The 19,038-nt window shown below is 39.6% G+C and overlaps 1 protein-coding gene across 41 annotated transcripts in view; it reads left to right on the top strand.

Annotated features, from left to right (window-relative positions):
* The window catches only part of LOC112640164 (ABI family member 3 binding protein), a 234,307-nt gene that overhangs the window by 68,014 nt on the left and 147,255 nt on the right, over positions 1-19,038 (top strand). For all 41 annotated transcript variants that reach the window (XM_035709991.2, XM_035709990.2, XM_035709972.2 and 38 more), the window contains exons 3-4: positions 13,675-13,743; positions 17,052-17,184. In XM_035709991.2, the coding sequence (XP_035565884.1) occupies positions 13,675-13,743; positions 17,052-17,184 (202 nt within the window). The remainder of the gene's footprint in view (positions 1-13,674; positions 13,744-17,051; positions 17,185-19,038) is intronic.

Raw genomic sequence — 19,038 nt, 5'->3', positions numbered from 1 at the left:
TTTCAAAGGTTTTTTTTTGTATCTTTTTCATAAAAATGTTTAAGTATGCTCTACTCATTTTTATGGAAGTGGGATGAAATGTAATAGAGAATGCCATTTATTACACTGAAAATAAATATATCACCTTAATGACAAAAACAAGTGAACTTTTATTCTAAGTGTCACAAGGAAAGTGGTGGTGGATTCACTGAAGAAAAATACCTGAAAAGAAAGGTTGAAAATAACGGAAGGAATTATAGAGGGAATTAATTAAGTTGACAAATAGTGAAAAAGGAGCAGGATGAGCTAATGGCAGGAAAAGATAAAGAGCCAGCTATTACAGCCAGCTCAGTCCCTCTCTTTCTTGGCAGGTACTTAAGGATTAGTGACTTTAAACAAGAGGGTATGAGGGGAGACAGCAAAGTAGCAGCCAGCAATGATTTCAAGGTAGTCCTCAAATGCACATTGGGATGCTGATTATGCAGGGGTGGTCAGTCTTATTAGTTCACTTTTACACATAAGGAAGTGAATCTCCGAGTTTTAAGCAAACTTTCTAAACTTACTTACTCAGCTAGTAAATGACAGGTCCAAGATTTGAACCCAGGGAGTCTGGCTCTAGAAACTGAGCTCTGAAACACTCTACTTCCTCTACAACTTTGAGAACTTTATCTGTTCTTCTATAGTAGATCGTCCATAGCCCCTCATACGTTGCTTCTATAATGACTTTCAAACAAATAGGGGGAAAAAAAGCCATATGTTCTAGAAGGAGCCATTGGCTACCTAATGAATTAAGTTAAATGATTTAAATGAGTTAAAGTACATAAAGCACCTGCTGTGCCCTTAAAACTTGTTCTCCCCAACCTATTGGGAGAAAACTTGTTCTCTTCCACCTATTTGTTATGAGCTCCCCATCTGTTAAGTCCTACCTTCTCTGTTCCCTGCTAAGCCATTTCTGGCCATGGCAGTCAACATTTATGTCCCTTTCTATGTATATCCTAGAGGCTAAGTATTTTCTTTCACCATCATTCTTAATAAATGGCTATTTATTTTTATTTTTGGGTATCTTGTCTGCTCCCATGTTCCATCCAGATAGAAAACCCCTAGGAGTTAAGAACCCTAGAGGCTTTCCCTTTTTACCTCCAGTGTCATCACTGGCAGGTAAAAAGGGAATGAATGAATGAATGGCAGAAAGGCAAGGGAAAGGCCCAAAAAGTCTAAAACTGGTGGGTCATATTTAAGATGGATTTTCCTCTTTTGTTTAGAACTATTTTCAGAATGTCATCTAATTCCTACTTGTTTTTCTGGAAATGGTTTTCCCACTTGGGAAGTATTTGGCTTTGAATCTTTAAGATTAATCCAAAATTTTCATTAAAAAAAAAAAATAAAGGAATCTCTCAATCACAATCACTTGATTTTCTTCCGAGGTACAAAATTTAGCCGGACTTAAGTAAGCTTCAATTTTAAAGAAATTGGCCTAGCGGGTATCAATTTCTTAATAAATATGAAGCCATCATTTAAGCAATTTGCCATGAGTTGACACCAGAAATTTCATAATAGATGACCATCTCACCATGTTTTGATACAGATAACATCTTTTCAAAGTTTTTTTTTTCTGTTGGATTCAACTATAATGTTCTCATGGTCTTCCTGACCTCACCAAACAACAGATAAACCGTCTCCAAGTTTCTTTTCTTGGAAATATAATAAAAAGAATTTATAATATTTCAATATAAAGCATGAAATTTTTTTTCAGATGTATCGCACAATTCACTGGGATTGAAATCTAACTTAAAAAAATTAATTCCTGGGACTCCTGGGTGGCTCCGTGGTTTAGCGCCTGCCTTCGGCCCTGGGCATGATCCTGAATTCCCGGGATTGAATCCCATATCAGGCTTCCTGCATGGAGTCTGCTTCTCCCTCTGCCTGTGTCACTACCTCGTTGTGTCTCTCATGAATAAATAAAATCTTTAAAAAAAAAAAAAAAAAAAAAAAGAAACCTAATAAAATAAAAAATAAAAAATAAAAAAATAAAAATAAAAAAATTCATTCCTAATTATACCTAAAAGAGTTTCCCCAACCCAAGGTTTATGACCCTTTGGCCATGGACAAAACAAAAGCACGCCCTATCCCAGATTTGTTGCAAGAGACTTGCTGTGAAGATATCTTAAATGGAAAGACAGCTGCTAGTAGAAGGATAAATTGGGAAATTATGTGGAACAGATATACAAGATCATATGTAGACTTAGAAATCTCCTTTACTTTTAGGAATACATCTCACAATTAAGGAATATAATCAAATCTCGGTCTCCTAATGGCCCACTTATTTCCTTATACATTTTCCTTTCCCTGAGCACAGGATACCTGGTACTTAAGGATCATACTTGAAGTGCTATGTCGTGAAGGCCAACATTTGGTTATATTCTGTTTTGGATTGTTCTGTTTTTGTTATTTTTGTTTCGTTCTGTTTTCATTTGTGCCCTATCTGACTTGCTAAATAGTGAATTCCTTGTGATCAGAGCTGAGCCTCCCCTTCCCTCATGTACTCCACAATCAGGGTCAATAGATCTTTGGATATAGGAGCTGACTACCCAGAGTTTGATTGGTGGTTTGCTGGAGAGTCTCCCAGTCAACAAGATAAAACCTCTCTCTTTGTTCAAGGTGGTAATCTCTGGGAGGAAAAAAAAAGAAACTATTCAATTAGGTTAATACCTTGTGACCCTACCCTACTTCTTAGGCACAGTTAGAGCTTATACCTCTTTTCTTGCCACAATTAATACTGCTTCCTTTTGTTTCAAGTGTCCCAATTTAGTTAAAAATTATATGCTTAATATATACTTGAGAGAAAGCCTTGAATTCTTGGCATGGACCCCAAGTCTTTCACCATCTGACTCCAAGCTGGTAGCTTAGCCTCTCCCCCCTGCAACTCGGAACACTCCTCAATGAGAAAAGAGGAACAAAATCAAGAGATTTGCTACAGGTTTGACTTTGATGAATTCCATTCAGAAGCCTGGGCATGTAGAGATTGCTCAACAAATGCAGGAGTAGAAGTTCTCACCACCCTGTTTACTGATGATGTAATGTTGTTGAGCACCTGTAATGTGCTGGGCCAAGGGATTCACGGAAGTAAAATCCTCTCTCTCCCCTCTACATGGTAACATCGATTAAAGCATTTAGGGCAGCCCGGGTGGCTCAGTGGTTTAGCGCTGCCTTCAGCCCAGGGCGTGATCCTAGAGCCCAGGGTCGAGTCCCACGTGGGGCTCCCTGCATAGAGCCTGCTTCTCCCTCTCCCTGTGTCTTTACCCCTCTCTCTGTGTTTCTCATGAATTAAGTAAAATCTTTTTAAAAAATTAAAAAAAAAAAAAAGAAAAAAAACTGTTGATTTGAAAGCTTTGGCTTTTTACCTGATAGTTAATGTGACCTAGCTTTTATTATTTGAAAGAAAACTACCCAAATGAAGTCCTGATTTTTTTTATACTACTTCCTATAGAGATAATAATGAAGTGATGAACTCACCGGAAAATGTGTGCGCGCGCATTAAGCCTCCCCTTCAAAAGCAAGCCCTTGCCAAACCTTAGACCAGTTCTAAGACAACAGAGACAACACCCTACACTACAGTTCTCTGTGGGGTGCACATACAAAACACAGGCAAGAAAAAAACCACAGGCAATAAAGTCAACGATTTTAATGTCTACCAGGTCTCCTAAACTAGAAAAGGATGTGGACTGGATGTGGAGGCAAGTGGGTAAGAGAAATAGTTCGTTAAATATTTGTTTCCAGTGTCTGGGAGAGAATTGGTCAGAGCTGGAAAGTAAGGCAGGGTTATCTTGGGACAGTGGCTGAGATGCTCCAGACTGGTGGATGCCAGGACCACAGGAAACTAGAAGCAACCTGGTACATCACGGCTGGGGTGGGTATGCGGGGACTGGGGACGTAGGGTCAGGGCAAGGCGGATTTTGTGGGCACGTGTGACCAGTGCATTCCGGAGGGCCCTGCGTTAGAAGTTTGCTGCTTTGCTGTCGCTGCTGCTTTCTCAATGAGGTCAGATGAGACCAGGTGTCCGTACTGAGGGCTTGTTCCTGGGCTCCTGGGCCCGACCTCCCAGCTCCTCCTCTGGTTTGATTGGATGCCTGGTCCCCTACCGCCCCTCCTGCAAGGCCTTCCTCTCCACATGCAGACTTGGTGACTACCACTGACTTTGCCATCAGGAGGGACTTGGTGACCTCTGGCAGGACGTGGCTCCAGCAGTTGTTGCAGGGGCTAGCGTGGCCGCATGCATCCACCTGTGGGGTTGTGGGGCAGGTGCAGGCCCTCTCCTCCCCCCATTCACCTATACAGTCTGTCTCAGTTCAGAGACTGCAATCCTGTGGAGTCGGTGGGTTGGGATGGCAGGCCCACGGGAAGGGGAGATTGACTTTTCAGCCCTGAGGGGGGTGAGGTCAGAGGTAATGGGTTTTGTTCCTGCTGCTGGTGGGAAAAGGTTCCACGCAGTCAGACAGGGGAAAAGAGAGTCTGCAGGTGCAGACTTGCAGGTGCAGTGTTAAATAACTGCTACGTGCCCTGACAGGTCGAGGCAGAGACTGTGGGAGAAGGGAAGTGTTTTATGCTTTGTCCTTCATGTCACTTCACTCTCTGCTTATAAAAATAGGGGTTTCATCTTTTGATGATGATGATGATTTGCATTGACTAGGCCTGCAGAGAACATAGCTGGCACTGGCTGACGTGTATTACCCACACATTGACTCTCCACTTCTCACTGAAATTAAAATAAAACTCAGAAAAAGTTTCCAGCAATGTCTTCTTCCATGGAATGTATCTTTGAAATGTCCTTCTGGAAAAGATTCATTTTTCCTGTATACAAGACTGTTTCAGGAAAGCTGTGAGGAGCGCAGGGCTGTCGCGGAGCCTCTGGGAGTACCCTGGATTGTGCTGAGGAGGAGCCCTCTTCCCCCTCCCCCTCATTCCGTGCACCCCTCCTTCCCTGGATCCTCTCTTATAACCTCAGCTGCAGGGTCCTTCCCACCATGCTCTGTCCACTGCAGCGTGGGGGTGAGGGGTGCTTCTCCTCACTGCCATCAACTTCCAACAAGTCTGAACAACACATCCCACAGCAAACACACATGCCCGAGAGTTCCCTTCAGAACAAGTCTTCCACTGAACATTCTAGAATCCCCCCAGTGGAGGCTGCTCCTCGTCCCGTTTGCAGTAGCAGTTGCTCTGGGGTACCATTCGGCCCTTTCCAGCATCGCCCCAGGCTGCTTGGCAGGCAGGGCCTGTGGCTGCTCTCAAGGGCTCAGAGCAGCCAGGCCTCTGGGCCTGGGGCAGAGCGGGACATCCGTCAGGGTGAGGATGGGTTCGGTGTTCAACTGAGTTTTGTAATGGTTAGTGGAAATAATTCCTGAACCGTGTAGGATTTGCTTTCAGTTTTGCTTGAAATTTTTCAGGTGAAAGGATAAGTCTTATATGCAAACCACACATTATAAACAAAAACTTCAAAGAAAGGTGTTCTACAGATAGGCTTGTCAAAGAAGAATTCAGCGATTATAGTTTACTACCTTTTTAAAAAAAAAAAAAAAAAGATGATTTGCTTTTGCTATATCCCAAACCTCTAATTATTTTTTCCTTTATTCTTGAAAAGATGGAATTTCTTCCATCTTTACTCTCAGCCCAGGCAATGAAGGCATGGGGGGGTGGGGAGGACAGATTCATTCATTCTTTCAGAAAACGTTTGTTGTGCAATTACTGTTTTCAGGTTTTAAGGTCCAGAAATGAACAAAACTTGAGCTGAGTCTGGGCTAGGTTTGACGTCATGCTTAGCCCACCAGGTCACCCTATAGGGCTTAGAGACCTCTAAGGCAGAGGACTTTTATTAGTTTGTGATTCATGATTCTCTAGACTTTCATTTTTTTTGTGCAGCTAAGGGCAAAGTGCTAATAATCTAAGTGATTTATGAAAAATTACTAAACTTTTATGTTCATAGTTAAACCAGTAAATTTTGTGTACTCCTGACACAACTTGCAACTACTCTGCCTTCTGTTTAGATTTCTGGCTGCCACGAAACTTTGCAAAACTACAAGCTTGCACATGCCTAAGCAGACATTGCTCTTTGCCCAATTTTCTAGAAAAATGCCCCATTTTTTTTCCAGAAGGGACACTGAACTTCCCGAAAGGGTATCAGTGATGTTCCTGAGTTGGTTGAGTCTATCAATTGCTGCTGTTCTAGCTTTTATTTTATTTTTTTAAGACTTATTTATTTATTTATGATAGACATAGAGAGGGGCAGAGACACAGGAGGAGGGAGAAGCAGGCCCATGCCGGGAGCCCGAAGTGGGTCTCGATCCTGGGTCTCCAGGATCATGCCCTGGGCTGAAGGCAGGTGCTAAACTGAGCCACCCAGGGATCCCCTGTTCTAGCTTTTAAACACCTAATTACTTTAGGGTCACTTCCTGATGGTATCTTGCGGTGAGTTTTTGGATTGCTACTCCCCCCTGGAGGGATGCATCAATAATATTGGAGTTTTTCCTTTTGTAGTAACTTGGCTTCAGAATGGATACGGACTGCAGTTCAAATATTAATCCTTTATACCTCATTGCTGAAACTGATTTGGTGGAGGGGTATCAATGTGTTATTATTTTATTACTGCAACGTGAGGATGGGTGGAGCAGGTGGGGAGTAAGGTTGGTTACCCCACTGAAATTTAGAAGTAATCCTGTGTGGCCTTTCAAGAAATGAGCAGAGAAGCAGCATTTACTGTCGTCTTATGTTCTAACTCCCCGCCAGCTTGCACACCTCTCTTTCTCAGTGAGGCTCCCCTCTTCCCTTCGTGGGCCATCAGGCCACGGACAGTGTCTGCAAGTCTAGGCAAAGGCACGTGAGGTGGAACTGTGGAGCCCAGGGCCTCAGCTGGATCTCGGTTGGCTTATCCCCTCCATGGCCACACTACGGAGATGCCTTTTTTTTTTTTTTTTTTTTTCTCTTCCAGAACTGACTAGTGGGTAAGTGGAACTCTGTGCCTGGGCTTCAAACACAAGGAGGCTTTTCAAGGGGATTATTTAAACAGACATGACTCAGTGTTCAGTGTTGATGAAATAAGGCACAGGATCTGTCTGCCAAACACTAAAAGCTAAAGGGAATACTAAATTTGGAGTGTGCCCCTTTAGGACCGATCACAGCCAAATGTGGCATGTGGATACTTGGGGATGCAAAGGAGGATTGATGATATTCGTGTGTGGATACTTTCCTGGCCATGGTTTTGTTTTATTGGTGACTTTATTCTTAATTTGTTAGTAGTCTTATGATGTAGCACATTGACATGCAGTAAAAGTAAGTAGTTCCCTTATTTTATCAAATTCTAAAACCCCTGTAACTATAAATCACACCACTCTTTCATATAAAACTAAAAAACGATAAAGCTGTTGGTTAATAACACTGCTTTTGCCTCCCCAGGGGCTTTTATTTAATACTTAGTGAAACAACTTCCTTTGCCCTATTGCTACATAAATTTCATATTATCTATTTTTTTTTTTTTGGTAAAGAGATATGATTTTATTTTTTTAAATAAACTGTTAGAATAGCTTTAGATTTACAGGGAAGTTGTTCATACAGTACAGACAATTCTAAACACTTCAACTTCTCCTATTCCTAACATATTAGGCTGATATTATACCCTTGTCACAACTAATGAACCAATATCGGTATGTTATTAACTAAAGTCTGTCCTTCATTTGATTACCTTAGTTTTTATTTAAGGTCCTTTTTTTCCTCCTGGACTCTATGCTGGATACTGTGTTATATTTTGTCATGTGTCTTTTGGCTCTGGTGGACAGTGACAGGTTTCTCGACCTGCTCTGTTTTTGGTGAAAGGTTCTGGCTAGATATTTTGTAGAATGTCATTCAATTTAGTTTGATCTGAGGTTTTTCTCATGGTTAGACTGTGATTGGGAGCTTGAGCAAGGAACATAATAATTTAAAAAAATTTTAAAGTAAATACTGAAAAAAAAAATTCAGTAACTGCTAAATATTTTTCACCTTGAGATTCTGAACCTTCTGTTTCACCTTTTGACCCTGAGTTCTCAGTAGCCTTGTTTTCTCACGGCACAACACTCACTGTGCCCGCAAGAACACTGGTGATGCAGTAGATGTGAAACCCGTCTCTACTGGGTTTTCTTCCAAATTACTGATGTTCTTCAGCCAGTTTTGAAACTGTCAGTTTCTTGACCTTACTGGGCAAGGTGTCAGGTCACAACTGCTCCTGAACGGTGTAAGAGACCATCAGTTGTAGGCTGCATTTGAGAAATGTCAAAAGCTGGAGGACCGTATGCCCTAGAGCCATTGAACTATGGTATTCTGAATTTTTAATATGCCATTCTTCATAAAATAGCCTTATTTTCAATATTGTTAAATAATCATTTGGAATTCAGGTAAGACTATGTTGCCTTTATGTCTCCAAATCAAATCAAGTAAATTCTCACGTGCTAGATTAGAAGGAAGTCAGGTTTCTTCTCTGTAGGACTCCTTCCCCCATCCCCCTCCCCCAGTCTTGCAAACTCTGAAGGGCTGGTAGAGTTCATTTGGAAGCTCATCCAACTTCTGCACAAGAGCCTGGGGCTCAATATTCCATTTACAGCCCCGCCCCTCCCTGCCCCAAGACCCTAGTTCTGAGAGATACTCAACAGGAATGTATGTGTAGGGTGCTTTACAGAAAGTTGGGACAGATGTCTTAAGATCTATTTTGTTAATTAAGAATTAGTGTTGAATTTGGTCAAATGACTTCTAATATCTGTTGAAATAGGCTTCTATTTTTTAATCCATTTCTGGAATAAACTACACTTGGCCATTATATGTTATTGTATTATGTGTCGCCACATTCTGTGTACCAATATGTTTCCTAGGATGTTTTGCATTGATGTGAGTAGTGAGAAGGAAAAGCTCAGTGGCATTTGTTAAAGATGTTGGGAAGATTTTATTTAAGGGCGGCGGGGGGGGGCGTAGCCTGGGTGGTTCAGCGGTTTAGTGCCAGCTTCAGCCCAGGGCATGATCCTGGAGACCCGGGATCAAGTCCCACATCAGGCTCCCTGCATGGAGCTTGCTTTTCCCTCTGCCTGTGTCTCTGCCTCTCCCCCCCACCCTCTGTTTCTCTCATGAATAAATAAATAAAATATTAAAAAAAAAGGGAGGGAGGGTTATTGTAATAGGTGTAGGGACGACGACAATGGGATATTGCAGTGTGGGAGACAGATTGAGCTTCACTCTGAACATAACAAGGAGATGTGGGAATTTATAGCCAAGGAGCATGGTGGGAATGTGTGGATGGGTAATTACTAAGAAGAAACATGAGGGTAAGGGCCAGGGGAATCTGGTTAAACTAACCTGACAGGATTCTTGCTGAAGCCAGGCCAAGGGTGATGAGGGGATGGTGGAGGATGAGGATCCTCATTTGAGGTCAAGTGTGATCAAATATGGAGGAGAGGGGGGTTCTAGCTAACCCACTTTAGCAAAACATTTGATAGAATTGGAGGACACGGACATGAACACAAAGGAAGCCCCCATATCAAGACCTTATTGAAAAGGAGCTCAGAAGAGCGGGATTTTAGTTTAGGCAGGACAGAGAATCTTGGTATGGTGTATAATTTTATTTTTATGAAATTTTTACATTTTGGAGTCTGTGGTGATTGCCTTTAAAAGGGGGGCAGCTTTGAACACTTTCCTTTTTTTCTAAGTCCTTAGGGCCTCTTACGACACAAATATCTGCTTTCAAGAAACCGTCATTATTGTCCTTGTGATAGCTCTCATTAAATTAGCACCTTCTATGTATTAGGCACTACTACTAAGACCCCTGTGCAGCCAGGTACACCCCATTTTGCAAGTGAGGAAACAGGTGCACATATATTAAGCACTCACTCACCTTGTATAAGCAACTGGCAAGCAGGCTCTAGAGTCCACGCCTTTATGTCTAGAGATTTGGAGTGACGTGAACCCAAATTCTTAAAAAGATGGCAGGGCAAGTTATTTTTGTTCAAGCCCCTTAGATAATTTCCTGTAGGATCATCCTGGCTTATTAAATGTTTACTTTATGGAAGCTTGCATGGCAGAAATAAACCTCATCATGACTTCATTTTTAAGCAGTGTGGCTTGCAATGTGGATGTCCTCTAATAAGAATGTGAGAATTGGGATTTATAGAACATAGCAAATAGGGGAGGATTATTTGCATTTGCAAAAAATCTAGTACGTTATAAAGGATTTCAACAGTAGGTTTCCTTAAACAGCTGTCTGGATCCTTCACCTCAGGGCTTTTAAACTCTTAAGCAAACTCCATGTAATTAGTCTAGAACATGGTATAGGCTTATTGACTAGCAATGGAAAGTTGGTTAAAGTAACTACATTCCACGCAAATTTGCTTAAGTTGACAATTATATACATTTTCTGAATAAAAAAGTAGTCTATTTTGGCTTGTGTTGGCAAAATTGCTGATCAAACTACAATTGTACATATTTCCAGGCTGCTGCAAATCCGCAAAGAATAGCATAGTACAGAACTGAAGTAGAAATTATGTTTTTTAGTTGTTTTATTTTTCCATGTCTGTGTTCCAAATCGAGTGCAAAGACTGCTGAAATACATGAATGTTGGAAGTTTTTAATGAGTGGTGAGAGGCAGCGTATCTGCACCCAGTTTCTGAAATCTGTTCCAATTTGTAATTGGCTGTTACAGCCTAGGCTTTATGCAAAATGACTGGTCATAACAAAAATTACTTTTAAATTGCTCATATAACCATATGTCTTGGATCATGGCACTGTCATTGGCTTCTGCATATGTTATTTTTCTAGTATTTCAGGCCTTTATTTTTTTTAAACCACTGTGGCATAATTGAATTAATGTGCATCAAGGAAGAAAATGAAAAGCTAGGCCTAAGACACGCTGCCACAGTGAGAATAACTTAAAAATAGAGATGTAGCTTTGTTTTCTACAGGTGCATCCCAGAGATGTATTAAGATGGCATTTTGGGGATGAGATTAAGATAACGCATAATTTGCACGGCCAAGTTCAAAATAAATGCAAGGCCCTTGTTTCAAAAAGCAGGAGAAAATTGTCATTTAAGCTCCTAAAGTATAAAATTTTTCCTTTCTTCCCAGTTTCTCAACTTGTGGTAGCATTATTTTATTATTTAATGTCATTAAACAAATTTTAAATTAACATGAATTTTGCTGTTTATGTTTAGATTGTGCAATGCTAGTTTTAAATGTAAATATGGGCCTTTAACTCTTCAGCAAAATCACAAATCACACCATTTGTACTTTGTAGTTGATGTGTGTATTTCATCCTTAGCAGAAGAGTGGAAATGCCCCAAACTAACCCATCTTTTTTTCCTTCACTTTCTGATATGTGGACATTCTATAACTCTGCCTTTGGCTTACTTACAAGTGATATAGAAATGAGAAGTACGGGCACTAGGGATCGTTCCAGTTTCCCCTTTTCTTCTAGGTCATCCTTTCCCGTATCAGTGGTTGCAAATATGGAGAACTAACAAGAGTAAGAAAGGACCAAGATTGCTTGGTCATTTGCTAGAATGCCATTGCCTTCTGCCTCGAAGCAAGTTTTGGTTTGGTTGAATAGCATGTCCTCACGAGTCCCCTCCATGCCCTCTTAGCCAGAGATGCAATATGCTTGCCTTGTTTGATCTTTGAGTCTTGCTGAACTCCCATGTGTTGTGGGTCCCTTGGAATGCTGTGCTGATAGGGCATTTCAATCGGTGTGTGAATGGAAGAAACTGCAGGTGCGCATATTGTTCCCGTCTCCTCTGCTCGCACACATGGCACACATGCTATATTGTCCCTCCAGACTGCCCTTACAAAACACAGATTCAGAGATAAAACTATTATGGATTTCAAGATGGTGACAGAAGGGCATATTAAACCAAGCCTGACCCCCTTCTGGACATGGGGCCCTGTGCATGTTGCACGCCCATATAGCTGATCCTGCCTCAGGGACCTCCTCTACAAATTGTAGTGATAATAGTATATGTCGAGTAGGATTGCCAGGAGGAGTAATTAAGTCACAAATGTAAAGTGCTTAATAAGTACTCTACACATAGAAAATACTGAATATAGGTAGTTTCCTAATACTTCCATTGCTTTATATCCCAAATAAATATCAAGAAATGTATTATACTCCCACTAGGGACCGTGATTTAGGTGAAGCATTCCTCGTATAAGCTCCACTAAGCAAGACAGGGTTTCAAACACGAGACTCTGAAATACAGTGAATGCTCCTTTATCTGTGTTGTGGTCATGAGGCAATTGTTATCAGTAAGCAGGTAAAGCTCTGAGGTCAGTTCAAGAGGTTACCTGGTTTACCTTATGCAGTATAATCACTGAAGCAGATTATAGCAAAGAAGGCTGTGCGAGGTGTCCAGAAAAAGACAAAGACTCACGTCCTTAAAAGTGACTAAATTGCCAGGTTGTCTCTGAGATTGAGGTCAGTTCTGTAAAGCCCCAGGCAGAGAAGCCCTCTCCTTCAAACTCAGAGGGGAGACCTTTAAACTCAGAATGAAAACAAAACAAAGCTATCAGTTCTGTCTGAGACGACTGGGAAGACCTCTTGTTGACGGCAGCATCCAGATGGAATTTGGGTGTAGAGTGAATTTCAGGATCCAGAGTTACTGAAGAACTATTTTAGATAGTATTCATCTATCAGTCCAGTAGAAATGCTTATGAAAAGCTATTTATTACGCCCAATGTGTGTTTGGCTTATTTATGTATATTTAAGTCAACCATCTTGGAAATATCAATTCAGAAAAAGGTTATTTGATAACTTACTAGCTCCTGATTTAGTGCATACTGATTGTTTAAACATCATTTTATTTAGAACCTAAATTTTTTAAAAGATTTTAATTATTTTTAGAGAGAGTATGCACATGTGCACAAGTGGGAGGGGGAGGGAGAGAGAATCTCAAGCAGACGCCACACTGAGCACAGAGCCTGACCCAGGACTGCAGGGCTTGATCTCACGATTCCTGAGTTCTGAAACCAGGAGTTGGATGCTTACCCAACTGTACCACCCACACATCCCTAAAGCCTAAATATTTTTAAAAGCAATTCTCTTTTAATTTATTTTCCATTGATATACTGTAGGTGAAAAGTATCCCAACATAAAATTGTGACTTTGTTGAAACATTGCTCACAAAATGATTGGTTGAATATGATACCAGGCTGAGAAATTATGCAAATAGGATAAAATAAATAGAACATTACAAATACTCACATGACCTTGGAAGTGAGCAGTTTCCGATCCTACAGCAGATGAGATCCTGTTGTGTCTCAAATGTCATATTTTCCTTCCCTGACCCCCTGTGAAGAGAAGGATAACAAAACAGAATAATCTGATTTTTAAAAAATCTCTTTGCAGAGAGAATTGATGAAAATGTGGTACAGTATCTGTGTCTAGCAAGTTTCAAGACCTCTCCCCCAACTCCTGTCCATTTGGTCTTGAAAATCTGGCTTTAAATTTCATTTTAAAAGCTTAGTGGACTGGAACCTTCTCAGGAAGTATATAACTTTCCCAGTTCCTGGATCCTCTTATCCACTGGTGCTGTGGTTGCAATGACTAAAGCTGGAGAACGTGGAGTTGGGACGTGCATGTGCTGTTGAGAATGTTGCTCCTTCTCAGAGAATTTTACTGATAAATAATGTTATTATTTCCAGATGCGGAGCCTAAATATCTGATTGTCGTGCGGCCCGCTCCTCCTCCAAGTCAAAAGAAGTCCTGCTCAGGTATATTTTGTTCATTTCTCAGATTTTATTAACTTTCAATCATGCCTTTTTATTTCTATCCTTGGAGACCAAGTACCTTGGGGATAACTTAGGAACGTGGATTAGAATATGTACCATAGCTGGCCCCATGTCAACAAATAACCCCACTTGCAACTTTTATGATCTGGTTGTAGAGACTGCTTGAGAGGGTCATTGTGAGGTTTCAAGGAGTTCATGCATGTGTGGCCTTAGGACGGGCCTGGCCCATAATAAATGCTCGCTTAGAGTTAGCGCCTGGTAGCCTAGCTCTTCTTTATAGGGTGTGAACTCAGGCCTGCTCTTAGACTTTCCAGACCTTAAGGGCAAAATCTGATATCTAACCTTGGTTGAAGGAGACTATTTACATTTCAAAAGCATAACTCCTTTATATGCATGATAAATGGGTTGGAACTTGGGTTCCACTTTCCTCCTCATCTCTCCCTTTGGACTCTTGTATGTAGCCCAACAGTAGAGCAAGGACTGCTTTCCTAAAACAGCAGTGCAAGGCTGAAACTCCCAGGGAGAGGAAGACTTGAAACAGGAGAGTAAAGAACATGCGAATAAATGAGTAGAAACACTTTCTGCATGACTAAAAAAAGATTAAAATCTTACGTTGTTCCAATTTCACTATGAAAATTTCTTCTCAGATCAAATAACCAGCCCATGGCTGTAAGAACCCATAGAAGCTAGGAATATGCTTTTACTGTCCAATGTCACATCTCCCTAACCATAATTAGTCGATAAAAATGTTTTGTTTTTCTTTTTCTAATACGAGCTGTTCTTAATATTTCCTAATCATGTTTATCCTCTGTAGTACACTAGATGTCAACCAAAAAAGGATCTCTTTTGTTTGTTCTATCTTTCTAAAGGGATGAAATGGGTTGAGGGAGCATACAGATCTTTAAATACACTGAGCAAACAGGCCCTTTGCAGCTGTGTATTGACTTCTGGATGCATCAGCCAAGCCAGTTACCAGAAATCTGTTGCCATGGTCCCCTCCCCCTCCTTCTGTTGGTTTTCACTTCTTTTAGAGAAGCAGTGAACAGTCAAGCATTTTGAAAAATAAAAATTCCTTTCCCTGGCCTCTTAAGTTATCCCAAAGCATGAGGGAAATTTCAGTGACTCCTTATAACTTATAATGATAATCGTCATTTTCAAGACTTTATTTCAAAATATCTGATAAAGTTAAGAGGCATTAGTAGGATCCATGTGATTCTGGCTTCATATTTATCAAACTATTTCTTAATACAAACGTATAAAAATGTGTAAAGGATGTTAAAAGAGTGATTACGCTTTAGTTACACTTTATAAATTCATTTGGTACTTCTATGATACTGGTCTTGAAATTATTTTTCCCTTTGTGATGACCAGCTCAGGAAATTGTTTCATCATGCTCAGGATATAATACCCCACCTTTCCTTTCAGGCAACGGATATAATTTTTTTGTAATCTGCATTTGAGAATGACTCATGACTAATGCATTAACTTCAATTCATTTTATATTTGCACCCACCACATAATTTTTAATCATTTTTATATTAAGGTCCAAACTTAGTGAAATAATTATTTTATGGTCATGTAGGCCTTAGGTTCCCTTAGAGAAAGGAAAGTGTATCTTTTGTCTCCAAATGGCATAACCTTTACACATTGTGAGCCATGCCAATGATATAGTAGAAAGAAAGAAGGAAAGAAAGAAAAGAAAACTAAATTACAATTCAGAAGATGAAAATCTGATTCTTGTTCTTGCCCTTGGTATGACCCTGGATACCCTTGAAACTTCTCTGGGCCTTGTTCTGCATTTGTAAAATGAGATAGGAGTATTACACTAGTGAAAACCAACTTGGGGGTAAAGAAAGAAATATTAGAATCCCTTCAGGGAATTTTCAAACTACATAAACCCCTTACCCTCACGAGATTCTAATCTACCCTCTTTGGGAGTCAGACTTGGGCTCTTGGAATCACAATCCTACAAGACGGTATTACAGGTAGGGTTGGAAAATTTTATGAAGGAGCATAAAAGCATGTTTACCACCAAAAAAATAACTATCCTTGAGAATTGTTTCAAATATCTTTTTAAAAATTCAGCTATGTTACCATGAAACAGTTAGCCACCACTAGGCTATATAAATCCTTGGCTGAGAAGGTTTTTCACCAGAATAACAACTTCCAGAACTTAAATCTAATAGAAGCAGCAAGGATGGCACAATTTTAAAGGGCATTTGGTTCAGATAACTTTCACTAACCTGTTAGTTCCTACTGCATTAGATCAAAATAGCACAAGTTCTTCCTATAGAAAATATAACAGGCAGGGTCTCATGAAGTGAAAGAGGAAATCCAATGGAAATAAAAAGAATTTTTCTGTCCTGATATCTATCCTTATTAGATATCTTCTCGCATTTTTATGTCATCTACACATTTTTAAATGAACCAATGTTGGTTTCTGTGGAAAAAGGTCTTCATTGCTCTTTATCACCGTCTGCCATTCCTGAAGTTTTGAATATCTTTGAAAATGCAAATACCTGCCCCCCCATATAGTAGAAAAGAATCTAGAGTGGTTTATTTATTTATTTATTTATTTATTTATTTATTTATTTATTTATTTATTTTTATCACCATCACTTGGCATTACCCAAATCCAGTTAGTCCCATCAGAACAACTGTGCTTCTTATATCATCCCTACTGTTCCAGCATTATTAAGAATGTGAAAAAAAGTGTATACATTTTTCATGTAGACACTCATTGCAAAACAGAAAAACCTTATGTTAATAGTATGACAAGGGGTTTTATGCTTCTAAATTGGTTTTAAAAAAATAATACAACTCACAAGCCAGATGTTAAGCCTTCTTTTCTCATCTTTGACGCTCTTTCACACTAATTCAGTCCTAGGAGAAGGGAAACCAACATGCTTTTATTGTATTCATAAAAGAAATGAAGTGAGCAAAGGCATTTGCATTATTTATTTCACTGGTTATAGCCACAATTTTCATATTCATCCCTAACCCATAAGAAAACAAAACCTAGGTATGATTGCATATAGTTTATATGCATACATTACCCACATAATGTATGCATATGTATACACATATACACAAGCAAATAAATCTCAAATGATATTTTGGTTTATGCTTAAATTTATGGGCAAAAAATTGGTTATATTTGTGTACTCTACGAGAAGAAAAGGAATTTTATGCTTTCACGCTCTTAGTCATCTTCTCGTCATTTTTACACACTTTCCCCCAATCATAAAAGTATACTGTTACCAGAATTAACCTGGATGTTACCTCCGTAGGTAAAGCACGCTCTCGCAAACCTCTCCAGCTGGTGGTTGGCACTCTGACACCAAGCTCTGTCTTCCTGTCCTGGGGTTTCCTCATTAACCCACACCATGACTGGACATTGCCGAGTCACTGTCCCAATGACAGGTAATTCACCCTAACAGAAGATATTTTTCTACCTGAAAATTTACTCTTGCTTTAATAGTATCTGTACATGCTTTGGAAGAATGTCTAAATAGGGGCATCAGCACAAAGCAGTCACCCATTAGCCATACAGCCTGTTCTGGGTGTGGGAGGAATGAAGATATGAAGTGAGGGTCCCTACCCTTGAGAGGTATTCTATCTACCTGAATAGAAAACACCTATAAGTGTTTTGTTTTGTTTTGTTTTTCCTTCCCAAAGAATAAAGTACAAGAGAGAATGAGCCAAATGGCAACCTGGGAGTATCCGTGAAAAATAATAATAAAAGCTCAGAGGATGTATGCTTGCTTCAGTAGCACATATGCTAAAAAGCTCAGAGGATGAGGCCCAAGGCAGTTAGGAAAGATGGTTAAAAGTAGGAAATGTTGGTTGGTTGAAAAGGGATGGATCTTTGATTTAACAGTTGAAGTGCTAGAAGCAGTAGTTCTCAAAGTGTGGCCCCAAACCAAGTGACATCGAAATCAGTGGGGTTCGTTTCTTAAGGCCCCCTCCAGATCTACTGAATCAGAAAACTCTGAAGTGGGGCCCAGTAATCTGTATTTTAAAAGCTCTCTGGAAGATTCTGATGCCCACTTAAGTTTGTGAATCACTGGTTTAGAAAACCGTAGGAATACACTCAGGGTGAAGATGTAGATAGAGTAAAAGCACAGGTTTGGAGATGAAGCTCTTATCTTTGTTGGCAGGACAAAATATGAAAATATATTTTTTTAAATGATTGCCATTCATCCACCCAGCAAATATATCTGGCATGGTCTATATGCAGGGCACTGTGCTACATGCTGAAGCTGGGAAATGACATGGTTGTTTATTGTAAATATTTACTGCATAATCTTTAAAATTCAAAACTTTGCATCTGACAAGCATTCCAAAGTCTCAAGCTTCACCCAAGCATTTAATTTTGTTTTTAATTTTTAAAAGACTCAAGTGATTTTTAAATTATAAAAGTTTGATTTCCTTTCTAAATAAAAAAAAATGTGTTGTTGGAGTATAATTTAAATCCAGTACAAAGCACAGCTTGATCAGTTATGAGAAATGCACATAATCATGTATCCTATGCCCCATTGGGAAATAGGACATTGTCATCCCTCCAGACATTACCTTCAAGAAGCAACCACTGATTTGATTTCTATATTTCCATCATTATAGAATAATTACACATAAATGGAATCCTACAACATGTTTTTTGTGCCCATTTGTTTGCATTCAGCATGTTTTTGAGTTTCATTCATGACCTTGCAAGTATTAACAGTTCATTCCTTTTTTTTTTTTTTTTTTTAAATTTCTGACTGGTATTCCATTATGAGAATATTCCAGCATTTATTATCTACTCACTTGCTGGTGGGTACCTAATTGTGTCTTGTTTTGGGTTATTTCTGTGTAAGACTTTGTGGCCATATCTTTTAATTTCCCTTAGATAAATACCTAGGAGTGGAATTGCTGGGTCACAGGGAAAGTGTATATTTAACTTTTTTTTTTTTTTTTGGCTTGACTTTTCAATTCACATTCCAAGCAATATGAGACTTCTGATTGTTGCACATCCTCACCAGCATTTCATGCAGTGAGCATTTTGCATTTTCGCTATTCTAGCATAGCAACATCTTGTTAGAGTTTTAATACACACTTCTCTTGTACTAACAATACTGAGCACTTTTTCATATGCTTTTTGGCTAGATCTCTCTTGTGTGGTGTTTTATTCTTATTTATCTAAATTGAGTTAAAAAGAAGGACCTTTAAAAAGGTTTATAAGTTCTCAAGAGTACCTGTCATATGACTTTGATTAGGAAATCTAGACTAAAAAAA

Source organism: Canis lupus, chromosome 33 (assembly GCF_003254725.2).
Source record: "Canis lupus dingo isolate Sandy chromosome 33, ASM325472v2, whole genome shotgun sequence".
NCBI classification, from domain to species: Eukaryota; Metazoa; Chordata; class Mammalia; order Carnivora; family Canidae; genus Canis; species Canis lupus.
This window is presented reverse-complemented; position numbering and strand designations above follow the sequence as displayed.